This window comes from Rousettus aegyptiacus, unplaced genomic scaffold (genome assembly GCF_014176215.1).
Source record: "Rousettus aegyptiacus isolate mRouAeg1 unplaced genomic scaffold, mRouAeg1.p scaffold_m13_p_16, whole genome shotgun sequence".
Classification (NCBI taxonomy): Eukaryota; Metazoa; Chordata; class Mammalia; order Chiroptera; family Pteropodidae; genus Rousettus; species Rousettus aegyptiacus.
The window spans coordinates 6018505-6041628 of record NW_023416291.1 but is presented as its reverse complement, the minus strand read 5'-3'; the positions used below and the strand labels follow the sequence as shown (position 1 = coordinate 6041628).

Here is a 23124-nt window from a genome sequence, read left to right as displayed (position 1 = left end):
TTTTTATAATCAGACTGAAGAAGGCTCAGCTCCATGCCACCCATGAGAGAAGTGTGATGCTCAGAGAGAGACCCCCCCCTTAACCCCCAGTACTCACATAAACACTCACTTCCCAGAGCAGGCCTCACAGGACCCCTGGGACCATGCTGGCACAGCAGACAGGTGGACACAGGCCCCCTTAAAACACCATGCGGGGCGGGGGCTTCACGCAGAAGCCTGGGCTTCTGTAGTTAAGTCAGTCTCCCATTGGTAAATACAAACTGAAAAACGTTGGTCTGAGTTTTCAGTAAATTTTCTAAATGCTAAGATCGTTATGCTAAATCGGAAGGTTGCCCACAAAACGTTAAAAAAAGAAAGTTTTGAGTCCACGCATAAAAAAGTTAGATTCCCCAAGACTAGGAAGCCGAGGCCTACAGCAGAGACAGGTGCTACGGCCAAAGAGCCTTCAGCATGGCCACTCCCCTTGGCCCACGCCTGTTGCTACCCTGCCCCTGTTCATGTGTTCTTTAGACTCTGGGCGCAGCCCTGTTTGTGGGTGCCACACTGCCACCAGAAAACCGGAACAGCTTGCACAATCACCTGCAGTATGCATCTAAGTCCCTAATAACTCACCTGTACCCTGAAAACACTGTCCAGTTTCCCAGAAATTAACCACCACCACCACCACCACAAAAAAAGGGCAAAACCTAAAGACACAGCCATTCGACCAGTAAGATGACTTGTCACTCAAACAGGAAGCTCTTATCTCTATAGATTCCAGAGACAAGGGACACAGAAGCAAAGTGCCCTTAAGACCTTGGGGACATTAAGAAAGAGAATCTGCCAGTAAGCCTATCATCAGATTTGCAATGACCTGAGTCTAATGGCTTCACTCTGGTGGGGGAGAGGCCGGCACCTCCCTGGGTCACCAGTTCTAAGGCCGATTACGGGGTCAACTGACTGCTGTCAAACCAGCAGAACGAGATTTCTGACAGGTGACCCATGTGGTTAGTTCTCAGTAAACTGTTTAGAAAGTTTTTCTTCAAAAAATAATAAGTGTGTCTTTTTAGACCACAACTGAAGAAGAATGTTTCACTCCCACATTGAAAAAAATATTCTAGACACCCTAGGGTGAGCCAGCTTACAGGGGGTTCTACAACTGGTCATCCCTGGAAAAAGGACAGAGCCAAGTTAGGAACATGGACAGAGGGGGACGGGTAGCTCTTGTCTTCAGACAGGACTCTCTCACTCCCAGATCCTGCAGGCCACTCTCCTGCAGGGCACCCTCCAGCCAGCCCACAGGGTGAAAGAGACAGGAATCGCTCAACAACTCCAGGTGGAGGCCCAAGGGTCCGGGGAAGGGAAAGGAGGTGCAAGGCAGACAGGCATGGCCCTTTCCTTTGAAATACTACGGGAAGGGCTGTCTATAAATGATAAGGAACGAATCCAGAAATTTAAAAAGAATCATTCCATTGCTATACTTTAAATTCTAACATGGAGTAGACGGAGGGGAGTCCTTACACTCAGATAACTTTCAGAGCTAAAGCAAAAACCACACATTTGTTTATTCTTGGTTTTAGGAACTTCTTGCCTTTTCTTGGGGCTCTGTTAGCACCCCTCTGGCGTAGTTTCCAGAAATCCTGCAGCTTTGCTGGCATACAACACAACCCCAGTAGTGACAATCACTTAGAAACTCGTCCGAGGGCTGCTTTTATTATACCCTCAAAAAATGGGTGTCTGCACCACATTTGCTTTTAAAAACAGACCCAAAAATGCTCCAAATTTAGTAACTGATAGTACCACCCAAAAGAAACACTGGTCTGCCCGGAAATAGTCTGTTCCTCTTCCTTTTAATTTACTTAATGTAAAAGGAGAAAGAGAAGTCAAAATTAATCCTGTTAAAGTCAATTTCAGAAAGGGAGACTGCAGGGAAAGCTAAGTTTAAATTATCACTGACATAAGAAATGTTCTGAACTTAATTACAGAAGCCAAAAACCAGAAATTACCCAAATATCTGTCAACAGATTGAATGAATGAAAGAAATGTGGTATCCCTATTCAATGGACTAGCGCCCGACACTAAGAGTGCAGATGAAGGCTGGGATGATCATGTGGAGCGAAGCAAGTGAGACAAAAAGAGCACGAATTATATTATTCCACTTATAGAAACCTCTGGGAAGCATAAACTGATCTACGGTGGCAGAAAGATGATCAGCTGTTGGCTGGATGGAAAGGTTGGAGGGAAGACTTGAGTTTTCTGATTTCATGAGTGTAAATATGTCAAAACATATCAATGCGAACAATTTAAATGTGTGCATAAAATAACTGATGATCTTCTATCATCCACTAACAATAAAGGGGAGGAAATGTGCTCCATTTTACTTTACACAGGTGGTTTGTAGAAAACCTAGACTTTGCTGCTAAGCCAGGTGAGGATGTGGGTGGGAAACTAGAGGATCTTTCCGGGTCCAGCAGCAGGTATCTGTTGCTGGCGATCTCTTCCTTCTGGTTTACTTGCTTGTATGAAAAACCACGTCAAGAGCCGCTACTACAAGACACAGATAACTACTGATAACATACAGGCTTGTGCACATAGCAGATGCTCAATAATTTTTTTTGAAAGGCAGACAAAAATGTAGTGTCGCTCAGGATGGTTATGCTCAATGAGAGTGAGCCATCACTGTAGCTCAAGAACTGAAGGGGGCAGCAACCACGGACATGCTCCCGCTTTCACTTATCAAAAGATACAATTTCGAGCTCAAGGAAAATAGAGCAATAATGCATGCAAAGACAGACCGGTGGGGCCGCTGCCTCCTGACCAGCACACACCTGCATCTTGGCAGCATCGCCAAGTGTCCACAGATGAGAGACTCAAAGCGAGTGTCCAGACAGTCCCGTGCTGGCCCTCCTCCCCACAAGCCATGCTCTCTGGACGCTTCCCAGGTAATCAAGAAGCTCCCAGAATATCACCCAAACAAAAGTAATCCACATTCTTTTCGAACTAAAAAAAGCTATGGTATACGACACTCTTTTTGAAAGTACGTTGAGTGGGGCGGGGGGGGGGGGGGGTGAGGTGGGTATCGAACACCTAAAGGACTGGAAACAGTGCTTTACGCTGAGGCAAAACACCAGCCACTCGTAAGCTCTTAAAACCCGTGTGCTAATTTATGCTGAGTTGGTGCTGCATTTTGTTTTTGTTTTCAAAATGTTAACTATTCCATATTAAGCAATGAAAAAATAAACAGGGACAAAAAGTCTTGTTTTATTGTGACATCCCCACCTTCCATTAACCAGGCTAAAAGGCTCACAGGTGGCAGCCCGAGCCCCCCTTTCGGTCCTATTAGGCAGCTATGTCGAACACGCTCCTCCGAACTATTAAAAACAGCCATGCTGTCTTGCCCTAGATCTAAAATTAGGAAAAACCTCGAGAGTAAACCTAGCGTGCACTGTGTACACCTCCCACACGTAGTAGCTCCTGTGTGTCCCGGGCTGTGTGGCACCCGGAGCTTCAGAAATCAGCATGCATGGTGCTCTGGGTGTGCACACCACCACGAAGCGCAAACACCGAAGGGACCTCATCACCAACCAAGCGGCACACGTCCTGTGTCTCAGACCCTCCCTTCAGAGGCTAAAAAACAATATGCGGGTGTCTCTGGGGGGTTAACCAAGCCTAACAAAGTCAGACGCTTCGGACCAGAGAGCATGGAGTCCAGCAGGCCAGCCAGAGTCATCGCAACAGTGCACACCTGAGCCGCGCCCCGTGCGTTACTTCAAAGCCAGTGTCCTGGAAGTCCCCGCCTGAAAGTCAGCAAGCTTAATGCAGTGGCTGGCCGCCTGCCTTAACTGCGTGCTGGAAGGCGAGTGCTAGCATCGCCGCCAGTCCCATCGGGGGCTGCCCCAACCGCCCACACCTCTCACAGCTCACCAACCAGCACGGCCCGACTCGGCTCCATGGCCCTCCTCACTTCCAGCTTCCAAAGTGCAAAAGCACAATGCATACATTTAAAGAACTGGCCCGGGATGTTTCCACATATTTAAATACACTCCGAGCTGCAACCAAACGCCACACAAATGTTTCACGGTCATATAGCACTCTTGCTGGGTGAGGTCCAAGACCACGGAAGGTCAGTCCATGGACTCGACCATCTTGTGCAAGTTGCCCCTTGAGCCGAAGATAATATTCTGCCTGACAATGCCAAAGTCAAGCCACGACACAAGTTGGGCCTGAAAATGGGCAAAGCCACCGTGTGCCTTGTGGAGACATGGCCGAAATATGCATTCTGCAGTATCTGAGCCAAAATTCCTGCATTTGAGGAATTCCTGTACAACTCCTTGGTGTGTCACCAGATTCAACTGATGGGGGAAAGAAGCAAATTAAACATTGTCAAACAGGAACAGAACTGAGGCAGAGTTAACTTTTATGCAAAACAGAAACCACCAAGGACATGCATGGAGGTGACCAAGTGCAGCCAGTCAAACACAAGAAAATGAAGACAAGTTTTAAAAAAATGGAAGAGAATCCATTAAATGCAATCAGACACGAAGGGGGTCCAAAGCTGAAAGTATGTTTCACCTACTAAAAATGTTGGTCTCTCCTCATTGTTTATCTGTAAGCTGGGGAGAGCCAAGGAAAATAAGTGCCCACATAGCTTCATGTCTGCTACCCACTGACCTGCGTTACCAGGTGCAAAATAAGTAGGTCTGAATTTGACTCAGCTCTCTCTTCTGCCCATTTGTTACGACAGGAGGGGAGCCAAGCTCTGCTGGCGACAACAGAAGCGCCGGGGCCAGCACAGGTGTGGACACCAGAGAGCAGGGACGTCCCCAGACGTGCGGGGCTCCAGACCCTCACAGGCACAGGCCCCCCCTCAGGGAGGTCAACACAGCCCTGACTTAGGACATTAGGCAGGACAAGGCAGCCCTTTGCTTCACGACTTTAGGGAAAACTTTGAAGTTGAAGTATCAGCATGCTTCTCTTTTTGTGAAAAGTGAAGGAACCAATTTCTCTCTGGTTCTTTGAGGCACTACACTGTAAAAAACCAAAAAACCAAAAACACCATTTGCATTTGGTTGCCTCATTTTAGCCAAAGCCCCATGCTTTGAAAAAAAATTTGCCAAATGAACAATATTCATTATGTACTATTTGATTCTTGTCTTAACTTTCATAGGGAAAAAAAAATGAGGATGCTGATCAGAGCTGTTAATTGGTCTGAGATAATAATATATAACTCCTGCCAAAAGCAAGGACACTTCATGTTTTAATAAGCCTTTGCAGCTTTATGAAGGATAAAATGCAATCTCCATTAGGTTCTGGAAACACTGAGAATTTGAAAATAGCTGGTAGCCCCCATTCCCACATTTGCTGAAGCCCCTAAGGACAGAGGGTCCTCAGTAGGGAAGCAGGAAATGAAGGGCTCGTTTCTCTGGCTGCACCCTGACACAGTGTTCAGCTTCAGAGATTGGCTAAGCGGGGTCCCAGGAGCCCAGCAGCTACAGACGCAGCCTGCAAACGCCCCTCCGCTACTCGATCTGGCTGCAGGGCTGGGCCTCCAGGGCACCTGGAGAAATGCTTCGCCAGCCACCACTGCAGCTGGATGAGGACTTGCATTGGCACAGGAAACGCCCATCCGTCCCTAACTGTAAATACCACACTGGCGTTCCCTGGCCAGGCCAGAAACAAAGCACAGGGCTCCAGCACCAGAGGCCAGCAGGCCCAGGCGTGGCTGCGGCTGGCACTACGGCCCCACGCTGACGTCTGCAGCTGCCGCTCCTCCACTGGGACATGCTCGGCACCAGGCTGGGCGCTGCTGCCAGAATTCTGTCAGGGCCACGGGCTGGAGATGCTGGGGAGCAGCCACTGCACAGACCCGGCCTGTCCTCCAAGCGGGGCCTCCTTCCCAGGGGCCCAGAATCGGCTGCCACAGGCTCAGTTCCAGGGACCTCACTACAGGGCAGAAGGTACCCCACTTGACCCCCACAGGCCTCCACAGAAGGAGGGGTGCCACACAAACAGGCCGCCGGTGGCAGAGGCCTGCGTGGTGAAGGAGCTGCCCTCAGAGAAGATGAGGAGATGCTCCATGGTGTGGACATGCGCGTGGTTTTATAAGGCTTGGCTGGCATTCGAGGTTCTTACTATGATCATCCACCACAATTACCAGATCATTAGGTCTGGATGGACAACACAGCCATTAGCATCAACGTGGGCTTTATGCTGAGCCAACCGCATGACAAAAGGACTAGCACCTTCGGGTCCCAGGTCTAGACTAGGGCTGAAGAGAAGCCGGCTTTGCGGTCTCTTCAGGTTAATCCCTCAGTACCCTTATAAATAGTTACCTAATCCTCTGCCCCCACATGGACACGAGCAGCATATCAAGAGGAGGAAGAAAACAGCCCATCACGGATAAGGTGGGTTTTGATAGACGCACTTTTCATAGGAACTCTGGGTGCTCTCTTCCTCCTGCCTTCCTAACCAGAGTTCATGGGGCGGGAGTGGGGGGAGGGGGCAGGGAGCATGTCTGCATGAAGCGTTTGGTCTTCTGGAGCTGCTATGGGCTGAAATGTATCCCCCAAAATTCGTATGCTAAAACCAGACCCCAAGTGCCTCGGAAAGTGATGTTATTTGGAGACAGGGCCTTTACAGGCTAAATGAGGTCATTTGGATGGACCCCGATCCAATCCCACTGGTGTCCTTATAAGAAGAGAGCCAGGGTACCACATGCGCAGAAGACCGTGTGAGGACACAGCAAGAAGGTAGCTCTCTGCAAGCCAAGGAGGGAGGCTTCAAAAGAAAGCAGACCTGCTGATACCTGGGATCTTGAACTTCTGGACCCCGAAACTGTGAGAAAGTAAATACCTGTTATTCAAGCCACTCAGACTGTGGTATTTGTTGCGGCAGCCGAGATGGCTAATACAGAGGCCTCTGGGGCTAGTAGGAGCCTGTGGACAGCTGAGGAGGAGACTGGGCTTTGTCCAATCAGGCAGTCACTAGCCACAGGTGGCCTTTTAAATTAATTGAAATTAAATAAAATTTAAAAACTCAGTTCCTCAGCTACACTAGATTAGAACATTTCCATCTTATCAGGCAACTCTGGTTCAGAAGGGAGAAGGCTCCGAGTCTGAGAGAACATTCCAGAACCTATTCTAAGGCAGCTCAGAAATGAGGAAATGAGGCAGTGATGGTGACAGAGTGAGCGTAAACCTGTTGCTCGATGCCAAAACAATGCGAAAACAGGGCTCTTAGCCTCTCATTGGTTATTATTAACATGCGGAAGTAATTCATAAAACCTTCTTTTGATTAATCCTGAGACCGAAAAGCAAGGTTTTTTTTTGTTGTTTTTTGGTTTTTTTTTTAACTGCTGCAGGACAAAACTGTGTACTGGACCAAGCAGCAGGCATCTGTTGAGTACGTGTAACTCCCGAGGACACTTTGATGGACGCCACAGGGGCAGAAAAATGCCTAAGCATGTTTGTGCCTCGAGGAGTGAAAAGCATAAGCAAATATTAGACAGAAAGGTAAACTGGCAAGCGCTAAGCAGCTCAGAAAGCACCCTGAAGGTGACCTGCACTTGGGCACAGATCCGCCACCTCCCCCGGAAATCAAAGTGAAACCCACCTCTCCGGAGCCCCTGCTCCCGGGCTGGCCTTCCCTCCTCCAGGTCACTCCTCCCTGCGCCGAAGAGCACCGTCTGCCCAGAAGTCCCTTGGCTCCTCCTTCCCACCCCTCCCAGCCTGGTCACAGACTACCTTTGCATGTACCCCCAAACACTCAACACCCCTCCCACAGCCACCAATTCTACTTCCCACTGCTCCATGCCTGAACCCAAAGCTCCAATCAAAACACCATGTTTTGGGTTCTGTTCTCACGTTTCTGGTCCTCGACGCCCCGGCCGTCTATGGCAGCGAAGCCTTGGTTTCTAACGCGCAGCTTTTAATCCGCTGAAAACTCGTAGACTAGAAAACTAAAACGACCCTGTCTGCTCAAAAACTATTTCATCCTTGGGGAACCACTGGCCCCACTTCCGTCTCCCTAGGCTCCCCCGGACCCCCTCGCCTGTGAGCGTGCGCCTACGTGTATCCGCTTGCCCAGGGCCCCAGACATCGGCATGGCTGCCCTGGCGCTTCCTGTCAGAGCTGCAGCTCGGATGTGTCTAAGACGGAGTCCCCTGAAAGCGGGCCCGATACCTTTGCCATCGCGAGCATTCTTTCGAGGTGTCCCGAGTTTAATCTGCAAGGTATGACACCAGCTGATGGGCTGGAACTCTAGCACTGTGATGCACACAAAATGTCCTCGTCATCTGAGAGGAACTCCCTGAGTGGTCTGTTAGCTTCTCCAAACGCACTCACTGTGACTGCCTGGGAGCCAGCTAACCTCCGGTTCACAGCTGCACCGTGAGAATGTGGGAATGCCAGAGCCGAGATGCAGGCGGGAGGCGCGTTGAACGGTCATGGTAAAATCAAGCGAGGTACCCTGACCGGCCACGCACTAACAATGAAAAGGATGTAGTGACCGTCCTCACGTCACTGCAGGCCGCCCTCATCAATCCCCGTGCCTATGCTGAACCAGTTAATAATTAACCGGCTTCGATGAGGCGCCTTTTCACAAAGAGCGATTGTGACGTCCCATAAATGATGTTTAGGAAAAACAGAGGCACCAGTGACTCTCGATGAAACTGGATTCTTCCCCCGTGCAGAGCAAGCAGGAAGCCCAGGGGAAGCCTGCCGCAGGCAGCCTGACCCGGGAGGACCCAGTCACAGACCTGCAGCGTCACGCGCAGAAGGGTTTCTCCAGGCCGCGGCTTCCTCCCACCTGCCTGACATGCGAAGGGCCTCAGCTATTTAAATCATTACATTAAAAAATCATGTTTCCAAACTGACCCAACCCCTGGTAGGCTCCAAGAACAACAAAGCAGGCCTTACTGCCATTGTCGTCAGAATCCTCACTGCTGCTGGGAAGGCGACCTCGTTTCATGATCTCCCCGGGAAACAGCAGGAGCCTGCAAGGCAATGAGACAGCACTTAACCCAGGATGATAATACACGATCATCAAGTTGTGCTTCAGATGGCAGCCGAGGATTTGCAGCGGACAAAGCAAACAATCGGCTTTAGGTAGCATTTTAATTGTATACAGCGAAAAGCTCAAAGATACATAATTAGGTGCAATCATTAACAGAACAGGTTCAAAAATAAAGGGGGTGGGGAGAGGCAGAGAAGTCACATATCACCAGGTCTCCCAGAGGTGCCAGGTTCCTCTCATTCCCGTGACATTATCACAAGGACTCCAGGAGTCTCTTCTGCTGACAGTTAGCAAGCGTGGCAGGCAAAACCCACAATGATACCTGTACTTCCTCTACAGACAGGTTCCGATTTCACCTGGAGGTGGGGAGGAGGTTGTGTGCCTGAATGTGTGAATGTTTACCCAGCACTGGGTACAATATGCTTCTCAGACAAATTTTACTGAAATAGTCCTAAACGCCAAATAACCTAGATTCCAGGAACAAACAAGTGGAGTAACTGGATTGCAAAGGCCTCCTGTAGCCAACCCCAATCCCTCAACAATTCAAGGGCAATTCACGGCTGAAAACGGAAGGGGCCACAGGCAGCATGCAACTCTGAGGCAGACCCCTCTCTATTCAGCAGGAAACTGAAGCCAAATAAGGTTTCATTAGCACTTGCCCAAGTACTTGAGTGGGAGCTTTTCATCCAAGTCCAATTTTGTTACACTTCAACCCAACTCCCTTCAAGAAGTTCCAGGAGTCCCACCTACCCTGGCAAACTAAGAAATTGGCTTGTACAGACACCTGGCCCACCTTGCCACTCCTTCCAGGCAGCTGATGTAAGAGGCTTCTGGCCCACCAAGCCAGTGAGACTGCACTTGGGAAAGAGGGCAGTGGAGGAGGGACGAGTGGCCACTCACTGAACTTAACGAGACGCACGCGCGGTGATGCTCGCACAAGGCGACTTTCTAGACAAATCCAGAAAAGCTTTTTTCCAAACTGAAATGATTGATCACCCTGACACTTCTCAGGGCCCTGTTCTCACCGCAGATCAATGGTGCCCTGTGGAGGAAGATGGTGTTTTTAAGTCAGAGGTACCTACCCAGCCCCCACTGGGAACCACAGCGTCAGAATGTGGTGTCTTTCCAAGAGTGTGGCCCACGGGAATGGTGTGGAGAAAAAAACTGGAGAACCACCGTACCAGAAGAAGACAGAAATTAAAAACCCAAAGCTCCACTCTCAATGGACCCGTAAAAGAACAGACAAAACAAGCAGGAAACGCATCATACAACACAGTCTGTCCCCACCTACGAAGCGGACCTACATGACTCATTCGAATATTCGGACCCCTAATCTATAATTGCAATATTTTATATTTTCTTGAGACACTCACTCAGTTAAGGTCTGTGGGTGTGTGTTCACCACTTGATTTTGCAAAAGATATTACGAGAATGTATTAAGATGGAACCAGGACAGGAGTCCAGGTCTCAGTCAGGAACTGTCTTATGGGACGGGGTTTCATGCTGTGGGGCCCGATCACAGCCCTGAAACCCGCCCCACCCTGTTCTTCGGAGCCCCATTCATCCATCACTCTGAACCCAGCTGCCTACAACTTGGCCTGGAGCAGGCTCACTCCAGTCAAAAACTCCCAGGGCTCACAAACCCTGTGGCCCACTCCCCTGCCCCGCCACCATGTACGCCAACTGCTCACAGCGGCATTTCTCCTCCGACCATCTAGAGAAAGCACACCATGCGCCGCTCTGGATGCGGCAGGAGGCGCTGCTCAGAGACCAGGGGACCAGGGCAGCCCTCGTTCCAACAGCTGCAGCTCCCAGGTCTGTGTTACAAGAGTGTTTGAAAAATAAATAGAAGGTGCTACCTGAAGAGGAGTTCCTTAAAGTAACAACGTGAGGTCCTGAGACACAGCACGGGGAATGCAGTCCCCACCCGTGGGCGGGAGTGAGCGCTGCGGGAGGAGCGAGAGCAGAGAGCACAGAAACCCTCCCCAGCTGCCCACGAGGAAACAAATGCTGATTACATCTCCATTGATTCAGACAACTTAAATTCACCTAAACAGAAGAGCTTTTCTGAATCAAAATGTCTTCCTCCTAGCTCCCAGAGAAAGCACTGACTTCTACAGTCACTCACTAAATGAAAAATGCGAGCATTGACCAAAACGGAATGTCGCTCTAAACACACATACGTACTCTCAAGCAAGATTATGCAAAAAGAGTAAGAACAGTATTTTCCTTCTAATAAATTCCATTTTCACCTGCCCCGAAAGATCTTAAGGGATGCAGGCTGAGAACTCTGTGTGCACTTCTCCAGGGGACCTGGCACAGGGGGGGTGCAGGCTAGTGCGTGGCCTGCTCGCTGCTCTCCCCTGTGGCTCTAATGTACTTAAACCTTGACATCAGGCTGCTTTATCTCACCTGGCGTTAGTCACTATCATCAAGAAATCTAAGTACATGTCACCGTCTTTACGAAACACAATACAGCCGCTGGTGTCTCCGCAGGAAGAGCCAGCTCAAGAAAGCAGAGGACGCTACGCATCACCACCCTGGCTGAGAGCAGGGTGAGTGGGAGCGATTCAAGCGCTGCCCCACACTCCAGAGACAGATGCGAGAGAAGATGCAGCCCCCGGACACCTGACCACTAATCTAGCCACTGATGCAGGACGGAGGGGCCTGTCGCTGACCTCATGAGGCTGCTGGTCTAGCTGAGGAGCCGAGTCAGCAGGACCACACAAGGCTCTGGGAACAGGGGCTGACGACATCAGGGGAGGATTCTGAGCAGAGTCCGGGATAACAAAGGAAGGCAACCAGAAAAGGATGCACAACAGTTCTGGGCAAAGCACTATAATATTTAGCACTCTCTACGTACATATATTATCTACCATGTTACTCTGAGCAGCTTCTCCGCATTCAGACTTTACTGTTTGCTCTTTATTACTACATATTGCTTCTTACCTTATGTCCAAATGCAGAGGCTCATTGATTCATAAGATACCCTTTCATGTCACCCTACACCACGGGTTTGCTTTAAGTACCTACCATCCTTCCATTCTCCATGCTTACAGTTTCTTACCTCTTCCGATTATTGTAACATCTCTATGAAGTGAACTCATCAAGCCAGTCCCTAAGCCAGCGGTCCCCCAATCTTTTTGGCATCAGGGACTGGTGCTCCTATGAGAATCTAATGCCTGATGACCTGAGGTGGAGCTGAGGTGGTGATGCTAGTGTGCTGGGGAGCAGCTGCAGATACAGATGAAGCTTCGCTTGGTTGCCCGCCACTCACCTCCTGCTGTGCGACATGGTTCCTAACAGGCCACAGACTGGTACCTGTCCGCAGCCTGGGGTTTGGGGACCCCGGCCCTAAGCGAACCTCTTCCTCTGTTCCACACTGTAAAGGGGTCCAGCCAGAGCACAGGTTTCCTGCCACCTGTCCCCGCAGCTCTGCCCAAGCACCTCTCCTGGCCAGCCCCCAAGCCCACCTTGCCTCCGCCCTTGAAAACACCCCCTTTCTGTTCTTGGTCTCTGCTAATGCTTCCTTCGCCCTTTCCTCCTCACCTACCCACTGTAGAGAGGGGTGTGCCAGAACAGCCAGCCACCGTTTCCTCAGGGAGCACAGATACCTTCCCACCCACTGGCCCAAATCCCAATTTAGATTACATGCAGATCACTCTCCTTCAGTCTGTCACATGGATTAAAATGTAGTGGATTAACTAATGTATTAATTCAATTAAAACTGGATGGAGTTGGATGCCAGGGATGTGGTGTAAATGAGATATGGAGTGGCCCATGGGGGAGACACAGTAAGCAAACAGCTAGACAAGTGGCTTCAGGGCAATCACTGCTCTAAAGGTTACAGTCCGATCATTCACAGATTACAGTGGGACAGGGGATAAGATAGGTAAACAAGACAGCAAGGTACTTCGAAACCTTGAAATTCAAGTTCCCTTGGACTGAAATCAGCATGCACTAAGAGCAGTCTTTAGCTGAAGGAACCCATCCCCAAAGTGGCTCAGGAATTTGCGAATGAACAAGTACAGTGACTGGGGTGTGGTCCCAGGGAGGATGACTGGTATGCAAGTCTAACTAAGAAAGAATGAGAAATGGCCTTGGGGACAAGGAGACAGGGGCTTTTAGATGATTAAGATGATTAAGAATTTGAGGATGTTTACTCAATGCAATTCCTGGGAAAGAGGGACCCATTTGAGGGAAACAAACTGTCCAGTTACTAGAATTACTCTCTGTGGTGGAACAGGGGCCATTTATCAGACCATAAACTCTACAGCAGTAATAAGAATTGCACCCTAGTGATTTTAATTATCTTATGGCTCATTCACAGAAAGCCTGGTTTCTTCCTCAAAATGATCAATTTCATCTATGTTTTCATTCTTACATATTTCACACTTAAGAAGTTCTAGAAGGTACTCAATTGAAGATCTCTACATACTTCCCTATGCATTAACTAATGCAGTGACTACACTGAAATAACCTTTGGACAGATGACTGGGTTCCCGTACATAAACTGTACCATATGCATGTGCACTTGGAAGAGGCTTTCACTTTAATATCTAATTGACCTTTAACTGGAGTAACTTCCATTACCTTGTTCTTAAATTTATTGGTGTCCTTCCATTCTCTGTGAAAGTTAATAATCTAATATCTAAATGTACTATATTAAAAATATATTTAGAAAATGTAGAATATAAAAACGTATGTTAAAGAATGTATTTACAGATACTGAAGGGTAGGTCTTACGTAAAAAGCATTTAGCAATGAACTACTCCTTTTGTTGGCTCAGTTCACGCAATTTGAATATTACTTTTAAATACTATGTAATTGATAATTTGATTCCTAAGTTATTGATTACAGACTAATCCCCTCCCATTAAAAAAGATTTACATTTTAATAAGTCACTTTCTTGTCCCCTACAGAGTATACAGTATTCAATGTAACAAAGAATCCAAATATAATGACCTATGCCTCACAGTAATTTCCTGTCCCTAAGTGAGTGTGAAGGAAGTCCAGCTGGCTTCTTACCTCGGTTTTGAAAGCAAACATTAATTGCCTAAATAGGAAGTTTGCAAATTGGCAACTATCTAATTTATATGCTCTCAGAGTCTAAAAATACTAATGTGACTATAATGCAAACCCAAATTTTCTCACTTTAACCAAAGGGTTATATCTGGCGGAAAAAAAAAAAAAAAAAGGTCATAGATTTGATTTAAATGACAAACTGCTTAGATCTTAAATGTTAAAGTTTTAACCTGGTCTAAATATATCAAGCCCCCCAAAAATGGAACTTTCAAAAATGTGTCCTTTATAATGTCAAATCCTCAAAATTTGTTTAAAGAAAATGCTGCCCAAGCTACTATAGGTAAGCCTTTGCAAAAGTGTCATACTTAAAAATATTCAGCAGAAAAAAAGTTATATTAGCAATAAATACCAACCTCCCCTCTCAAAGATTGCTAAGAACTGACCAAGATAATCAATATTTATTCCCGTGAACTTTACTAAAAAGGTCTAAGTGCTATAACACTGTAAATTCTTTATAAATTATTTTTAAACTCAAACTTTTATGTCACTAAAAGTATTTTTTGAGACTTTAAGGAACTTATAAATTTGAGTACTAAATGAATCACAAGCTACAACCATTTGCCAACTTATAAATAATACAATCCCTGCTTATGAGCTATAAAACAATCTATTAAACCACTCTCTGGTCTCTGTAATTGTTGACTCAATTAGAGTCAGCAACTGAAAAGCAGCTACTACAAAATATTCCGATCATTTATTTGGAATGTTGTTTTTTTTAACTTCCCTTGACAGGGAAGTAAATGAATTCACACTCAAACAATAAAGGCAGTCAGTCGCCATGGCCTCCAATCTTGAGCTTCTATCCCTATTTTCCATCTACTCAGAATCTTTTCTTTTAGATCTATATGCTCAGATGTGGACAGATGCCAAAGACATATTAAGAAACAAATGCAGACAAACTGCAGAGGAAAAAAAACCCTGAAACACAGGCCCACTTATATATAAAAGGGAGAAGGGAAGAGAACACATACACCATTGCTTGCATGACCCCGAAAAATTTCTGGAAGAATTTTAAGGTTAATACATTTATTTCTGAGAAATGTGACCAAAGAATAGAAGAACAGACTGGGAACTTCTACTTTGGTTTATGACCTTTTATAAAATTACTATTTTTTTTACCATGATCCTACACCTTATACTACACCTTGAAAAGATTTAAGATCCAAAACCTTTCTTCCCTGATCCTCACCATATATAGAGGATCCTGGGCGGGGGGGGGGGGGGGGGGGGGGGGGGGGGGGGAGAGAGGCGGGGGGCGGAGGCATTCTCTTGGCCCCTCACAAAATATCAGCCTAAAATGAACAGCAGTCAACGAACTGTATATCCCACATCCTCCCAAAGATGGGTATCAAAGGTTTGTCTTCCTTCAAAAGAAAACCTGATGGAATAGTGGAAAAGGAGCAAAGTCAGAAAAGGTAGTAAGATAATGCTATAAAATGTTACTAGCACCCATTCATCATTTACTTCAAAAGCAAAAGTTTTGAAACAGAAGCATAGTCAACGCTAGTAGCTGGTCATTAAAAATATATGCAATCAGATCAGAAAAACTAACCCAGATAGGAAAACCCAGGGTATAAACTACTTTTAAATAAACACTGAACTTCCTAACCATTGCGAGAGTAGTACTATTTGGTGGGGGTGGGGGGTGGGGGTGGGATTAAAAGCTATGTTACAGAGATGGCCACCAAACACATCATTTCCCCCACCCATATTAAGTCATTCTTTTCCACAAGCCCAGACATGACCTCAGAACCCTCCTGAACACACACAGCACTGCTGTTCGGTCAGAATTCATGAGAGCGCGAGCCTATTCGCACTATACGTCACTTTTTTGACCATTTACTAAGGCAAGACCAATCTCTTCAGAATGTATGAAAATAAAGTCTTCTCTAAAGCATTTCACTGAAATCAGAAGTTTGTGTTCCATTCTGCGTTGGGTTCTCTGAACCAAGTTCTAATTTATGTCAAACATACACACACGTGCACGCACGTACACACACACACACACACACACACACACACACACACACACACTAAAAATTCACTGAAGAATAACACTTCAGAGAAACCAAGTGTTGAGAGGTGGTTTCTGAATGAACCGAGGTAAGGGTAAGGATGGGAAAGGCTTCTACAACCCCCAATTCCACTCTTGGAAGAATAGGTCATTAAATGTAAAGTGTCTACAAGGGAATTTTAAAAGATTTTTAAATGCTCAAACCAGATGTTCTTACTCAGGATATACGAAGCAGCTTCTGCAGGAACCAGACTCAACCAGCTAATGACAATTACACTGTGCACAGATTGAAATGCAGCTGTTTTGAGGAACTTTGTTCCTTGATTATAGCCGGTTGTCAGAAACTATCAGTTACCACTAACAATGTTAAGTCACCAAAAAATCCAAAGTACTGTTTTTGAGAGAGTGAGAGAGGGAGGGAGGAAGAGAGACTCCCAGTGTGTATATTGGAAGACCTAGATGGCCCACTTAACAAAAACTCCATTTACATATCATGAGTTATGTATGAAAACAAACATTTCATCACAATGTAAAGTCTTGTTACTATGGTCACAGAAACACAAGATGGTCTCAAACCCAGCAGCAAGGTCTGGAAAGTAGTATTCTCTGAAGAGTCTCACCCCACGGATTATGTCTACAGGAAACCTTCCCTAAGGAAGCCCATCAGGTCATAACTGCAGCACTAGAGAACATTTCAGAGATAATTTAACCTACCTTTCTGAATTTTAAAGGCAACAACATTCAGTTCTGGAGAGGTAAGCTGCATGCGCCAAGACACACAGACAGGTGTAGTAGGGCAAAGCCAGCCGCTGAACTAAATACCAGTTCCCAAGGTGGACAGGTACCCGGGGCTTGGACTCCCTCTCACCTCCCACCCGGACACCTACTGGGATTCAGAAAAAAAAGTTATCTAGAAAATTAAGGACAAGCACTGTACTTATCAGGGAGCAGACAACTGAAATGCAATCAGTGAACAACAACAACAGTCTGTTCACCTGGAAACGGAAACGCGCTTTCCTGGCCAGCTGGTGTCAAGATGGCTGCGGATGCCATGCTGCCTGGTGGGGCTGGAAGAAGAGTGTGCTGGGAGTTCCCTGAACGCTACGGCAGGTGTGCGGGTCCTCTGAGCAGCAGGCACGGTCGTCTGACTGGCGAGACGCACCCACCCTACCTGGAGAGAGGTTACTGCTCTCTGTAGGAAACCCCTTCATAAAGCACAGTCCCCTTCCCAGGGCTTCTTGGCCTGGCCCCCTGGAGGCTGTGCTTTTCTAGGTGTGCTTTCCTTGGTACTTAAGGTCCCCTGTGACACACCTCATCCACAAAAGGGATCCTGGGACCAAAGAGTTGAGAGCGACAGCCCCCAGACTAGCCAACTCCCTCCATATTTAACATCAAACGGACTTCTGATTGCAACTTATTATTTCAGGTTCCTAAAAGAAAGGGAACTCGGCCCCAGCGGAAACAATCTGGCGGCCAGGTAGGTCTGTGTCTCACTATGAATCAGGTTCACAGGCTGCTTCTGTCTGGCCCCTGAGCTAAGAATGCTTTTCACATGTTTAAATGGTTTGGGGAGGGGGATCAAAAGAACATTTCATGACACATGGAAATTACACAAAATTCAAATTTCACTGTCTGTAAATAAAGTTTTATTGGAACATAGCCATGTTCATCCATTTACCTTCTTGCCCACTGATTGCTTTAGCGCTTAACAACAGCAGAGCTGAATAGCTGTAACAGAGACTATTAGGCCCACAAAGCCTAAAATACTGGTTCATTACTATCTGGCCCTTTACAAAAAAAGTGTACTGATCCCTGCTATAAACCAATGGACTGGCAGTGATGTTTATAAAACAGCATTATGCATGTTTAGTGAAATGTGAATCAATTACCAGGTCCCCGGAAACTGACAAATATCTTACAGCTTACAAAGTTAAGGATCAGACACACTCAGTCCTAAAGAAATCCTTAACTACAACAAGCAAGAATCAAAAGGGGGAAAGGGAGGGGGCCAGTGTGGGGTAGGGGGTCTAAGGCAACTTAAATAAAAGTCACATCTAGAAACCCAGGAATTTTTCGCAAAGGAAAACCCCTGATGCTTCTACTTGGGGCCAGTGTACACTAAGTTACAAAAATTTCTAACAAGCTTCTTATCAGATTTTCAAGTCAGTAACCAACAAACAGAAAAGTAACTATTCTAGACAGGGATTTAACTCCAATTCATGGTTAATAGTGATAAAAAAGGATCAGACAGAAATTATAAAAAGAAGTCACCAGAATTTAAACAAGAACCTGGAATCCAAGGATACACTTAAAAGTATCCAGTGAGTCCTGGAAATGACATGCAAATTTCAGTGCCACTTAGTTTCTCTGGGGGAGTAGTTCCACAGCTTTAAATCTCCAAAGCGTCCCTGACTTTAAAAAAAGTTACAAGCCACCAGTAAGTACTCTGCCTATACTACTTAAGTGCACCATTATATCTCAACACTGAAATAACTGATAAAGCTGACCATGAGTAATCAAGAAAAATCTTAAATGTTTAACGTATTTTGTGCTAAACAAAAGGAATCCATGAATAAAAACTCTTGTACAGATATTAAATGATCAACATTAAAAATTTATTACTGCCAGTTGCGAGTGCTTTCAAAATAAGACAAAACTGTGGTTTAATTCATTCAACAAATAAGCCCAACAGAACAGAACCTAAGGTTTTAAAAATGAACTTACTTGAACTGTCGTCAATCCCTTTATGTCTTGACTTCACCTGAAGAACCAAAATCAAAAGTAAATACTGGACTGGTTGTGGAGTAACCAAGTCTGGTCCTTGAACATTTGCTATCTGCACGTCAAAAACACTTGTCTAGAGTTAATAAAGGATTCAAAATGGAAATACGCAGTCCCTTCACCAGTGACTAAGCTTTCCATTCCACGTCTGGCAATTTTGGGTGGTGGGGGTTGCTTTCAAGTGAGAAAAGACATCCTTAGAAATCATCGGAGGTTTAGGCTAGACAAGGCCACAAAAACGCGGCCAGAGTCAGGATCAATATCCTCTTAAAACTACATTTTCTCTCCATTCCACAACACTCAACTCTAGCTAAACTTATAAACACGATGCACTTTCGCGCAAAGGTAAAAAGGTCAATGAATCTACTGCATTTATTAGGAATTCAGAGTAACTCCATCAGAACCCACTAATTGGGAAAATATCAAAATCTGTACATTCACAACAACAGACTCATATTTTTGTATAAGTATGCCATTCAAATGACAACAGACTCTCCTTCTTAAGTCTCAACTTACTGAACCTAGAATATCCACATACTAAAATAAACATATTAATTGTCCAAATGTTAAATACATGGTCACATAAAGTGCTAAAAACAACTTGAAAATGGAGAAAAAGTACTGAACATTAAAACATGCAAGGAAACAACCTACTGTCTCAGGAATTACAATACTTTCCCAATTAGGGTTTCTACCAGGCTTCTGATACCATGTAGGAAACTAACAACTCCGAGAAAAGTAACCCTTAGCATTTTTTTTTAAAGTATTGTTGCGTATGGTACCAATGTTCTAACTTTCAGGCTTGGACATAGAGGGGAGGAAAAAACGTGTAACGCCGCTGAAACTCAGTTTCATCAAGCCAAAATTTTTAATGCCAATCTACATAAAAACATGTATTGGCTAAGATGTAGTTCTTTCCTCCAGGGGATATCTGTTTTATTAACTTTATGGGAAAATTGAGTTTATAACGCAATTTGACACACCATTAGGTGCAATGCTGTAACAGGTGCCCATAATACTGAAAGAAATCAGGAGGCAGAATTCTGAGATTTTCATATGCCTCCTCATCACTCTCAACAAACCCTGTAGACACAGGATATGCTCCAGTGTTTGATGACTGATGTTTGCTGTTCCAACCAACTCAGTATGGAAACAAACAGCTGATAATTCTTTTTGCAACAAGTCTGTGGATATATGTTAAGCAAATTTCTTTAAAATCATACTTTTCAAACACAATCTCCAAATCTAAGACTTCCAAGCAACAATAAAATGCTATTTTAATGTTCACCTTTTAAAAAATCCAGACATGATTAATTCCAAAGACTTGCCTCCTCAATGTTAGAGGTTCTGTCAAAAAGTTACTACAGATTCAGATTTACTTATGGGAAATAATCCGATGCAATAAATGGTCCTCGACTGGGCAATGTTTTAGACAAAGCTGCTGTTATATATGGGGGCCAACTGAAGAAATCTGAGTATATCTCAGTAATAGATAAGATGAAAATTTACCAAGCTAGCTGGGGGGAGGGGAAGGCACAATGACTTTCTACAGACCTGTATATATAGTTTGATCTCATTTTGATTAGAATATGCACACATATGCATAGGCAATTATCTGGAAATTGACACAAAGTTGATCTCCGAGTGGTAGGAATTTGTTCTATTTGCTTCTCTGTACTTTCTAAGTCTCAACAATGTACGTGTAACACCACTTCTGTAAGAGTACTTTAAGCCACTAAGGGCTCCTTAAAGTCAAAAATCAGTATTTATGATGTGCCTAATATAGGTGAGACACATGGAGATCTGCTTTTATTCTCATCAGGCCCTCCAAGTTTTTTTAGTTAATCCTTCTCTCCAAGCCTCTGGGCTAAGCAACAATCATTTCTAAAACATAACATTTGCTTAAATTCTAAAGAGTTTCTTTCTCTCTAGTCTCACTCTCAGACACACTAATCGTTTTACACTTATTTCCCTTTATAGCTTACTCTTTCAATCTTGGTAACTAATACAAGATTAAAACACTCCTTTGTAGGCTGAAAACCTGTCAAGATGGAAGAGGAACAAACACGGTATAGTTTTTTTCCTTTTAAATGAACATCTGTCTGGATTTGTCAAAGTTAAAATTGTGGCAATGCATCCAACTTTTCTTACTAGAAAGCAGCCTATGCATGCATGATCTTAAGATGGAATCAAGGTCAAGTTCTACTACATGTTAGGCAACTCCCTTTATCTCTGGCTGGTATAAGGATGACGGGAGATAAGGGGAAACATAACACTTAAATAGCTGAAAACTGTATTTGTCCCAGCCGTGGAAGATGAAAATGCCAGAACACATACACATATTAAAAACACATAAACTTAAGAAAGCAAGGTACCAAGCAATCAGAAAGTCATGTGATATCAAATGAGAGAAACATTTGGGATAAAAGGACAATTCTGAAAATTCTGGGTTGCAGTTATTTGCTAGGTGTCGGCCATATAATACCGGTCTCAGCAACATGTGCTCCCTGCTCGACAACAACAAATTATAACAAGTGTTAAGTTTGGTTACATTAAAGGCTTCCTTTCTCCTGTGATCTAATCAAAATGCAACTCCCTAAGTATTGATGGATCACTAAATCAGCTTTCTTTCAGGGAAATAATTTTCTCTGCACCTTAAAAACTAGTTCATTAGCTTTGAAAGGTATTGCCTTAAGGTACAAGTAACTAGAGAGCTAGTCGTTCACAGCGGGTTTTCTAAAAAGGAAAAATAGATCACCTAATAAAAACCTTTGGGAAAGAAGCCCCCAAGCAAGCATTCCCATTAACGGAAACCTTAGATTCTCTCCCACTTTCCTGAAAACGTAGCTGTCTTAAGTCATTCAACTGCAGCTCCCATTTAAGAAAAGAAATTTTAAATTCCCTCTAGGCAGGGGTAAGAAGAGGGCGACAGACCCTCACCCCCGCCCGACGTGAGGCGGGGCGGCCGCTGCCTCGTTACTAAAAAGCCAGGCAAAGCTGCTTTTAAACGGTCTCCGGGTGACAACGCATTCCTAACGGGTTTCGAAGGCACGTTTAAATCGCCCGCTTTTTTTGTTTGCTCGCTGCGTTCCCGGGGCGCCGGGGCTGCGGCCGCCCCCGCGCGCCCGGGAGGGGGAGCCCGAGGTGGGAAAGCCGGGGCCCGGGGGGCTGGGGAGCGACGGGAGAGCGGCGGAGGGCCCGGGGTGGGGGAGGGGTGGCGTGGGAAGAGGGGCGAGTGCGGGGTGCGGGGGGAGACGCCCGGGACCCCGGAAGGGCGACCCGCGCGGGGGAGCCGGGCCGCCGCCCCGCACGGAGCACACCGCGCTGCTCCCGCCGCCCGCCGGGGTGCGCCAGGCCCGCGGCGCCGCCCCCTCCCGCCCTCGCCGTCCTCCCTCCCGCTCCTCCTCCCGAGGCGACAGAAACAACAGCGCGGGAGGAGGGGAAAGTAACTCCCGGCACCTCCGCCGGAATTAGCCCCGGTGCAGTGATGACACCTTCTCGTGGCGCAACCAAGCGCCGCTCCCTCCGCAGCGACGTCCGCGCCGCCGCCCTCTCCGTTCGAAAGTGGCCACCCCACCCCCGCCGCCGCCGCTCCTCCCGCCCCGCCGCCGCCAGCTGCACCAATCCGCTCGGCCCCAGTTGCAAATCAAATGCTCCCTCGCGTCCAGAAGCCACTTGCGCCGCTGGAAAAGGCCGCGCCGGCCCCCTCCCCGCGTCCCTCCCGGGCGGCACCTTCGGGCTGGGGCGGGCGCTCGGCGAGAAACGGCCGCGAGGTGGGAGCCGCGGCGCCGGCGAGCAGCCCCGAGCCGGCTCGGCTCCCGCTCTCGCCCCCAGACAGTTCTGGAAACTGTGTATCACCTCTGTCACAGGAAGCCATCCGGCGAGGAAGGCGGCGCGGAACCAACAAACAAACGCCTGCGGCCGCCCGCCGGAATCGGCGCGGGGACAGCCACCGGCTCCCAGCCGTTCCCTGGGCGGGGGCGCGGCGGTCGCCCCCGCGCCGCGGGCTTTGTGCGGGGCTCCCGCGGCGCGGGCGCGGTGGGCCGGGCGTCCCCGCCTCCGTCGCCCCTCACCCCGGGCCCCCGCAGCGCTGCTGGGACCGTTAGGTGACGCTCTGGCCGCGGCTGAGGAAGCAGCGCTTCGGCCGCCGCCCGCCCCCATTTCCACATGGAGCCGCCTCTCCTCCAACGCCAGAGGCGGGCTACAAAAGTTGGCCCCGGGGCCACCCAGCACCTGCCCACGTGCCGCGGAGG

At 46.9% G+C, this 23124-nt stretch overlaps 1 protein-coding gene across 19 annotated transcripts in view; it reads right to left on the bottom strand.

Annotated features, from left to right (window-relative positions):
* JADE1 (jade family PHD finger 1) overlaps positions 1–23124 on the bottom strand; it is a 264676-nt gene that overhangs the window by 28457 nt on the left and 213095 nt on the right. For 6 of the 19 annotated variants that reach the window (XM_036233485.1, XM_016155762.2, XM_016155765.2 and 3 more), the window contains one exon: positions 8895–8971. In XM_036233485.1, the coding sequence (XP_036089378.1) occupies positions 8895–8946 (52 nt within the window). In that variant the 5' untranslated portion in view covers positions 8947–8971. The other 13 variants (XM_016155760.2, XM_016155761.2, XM_036233489.1 and 10 more) reach the window with 12 other exon arrangements.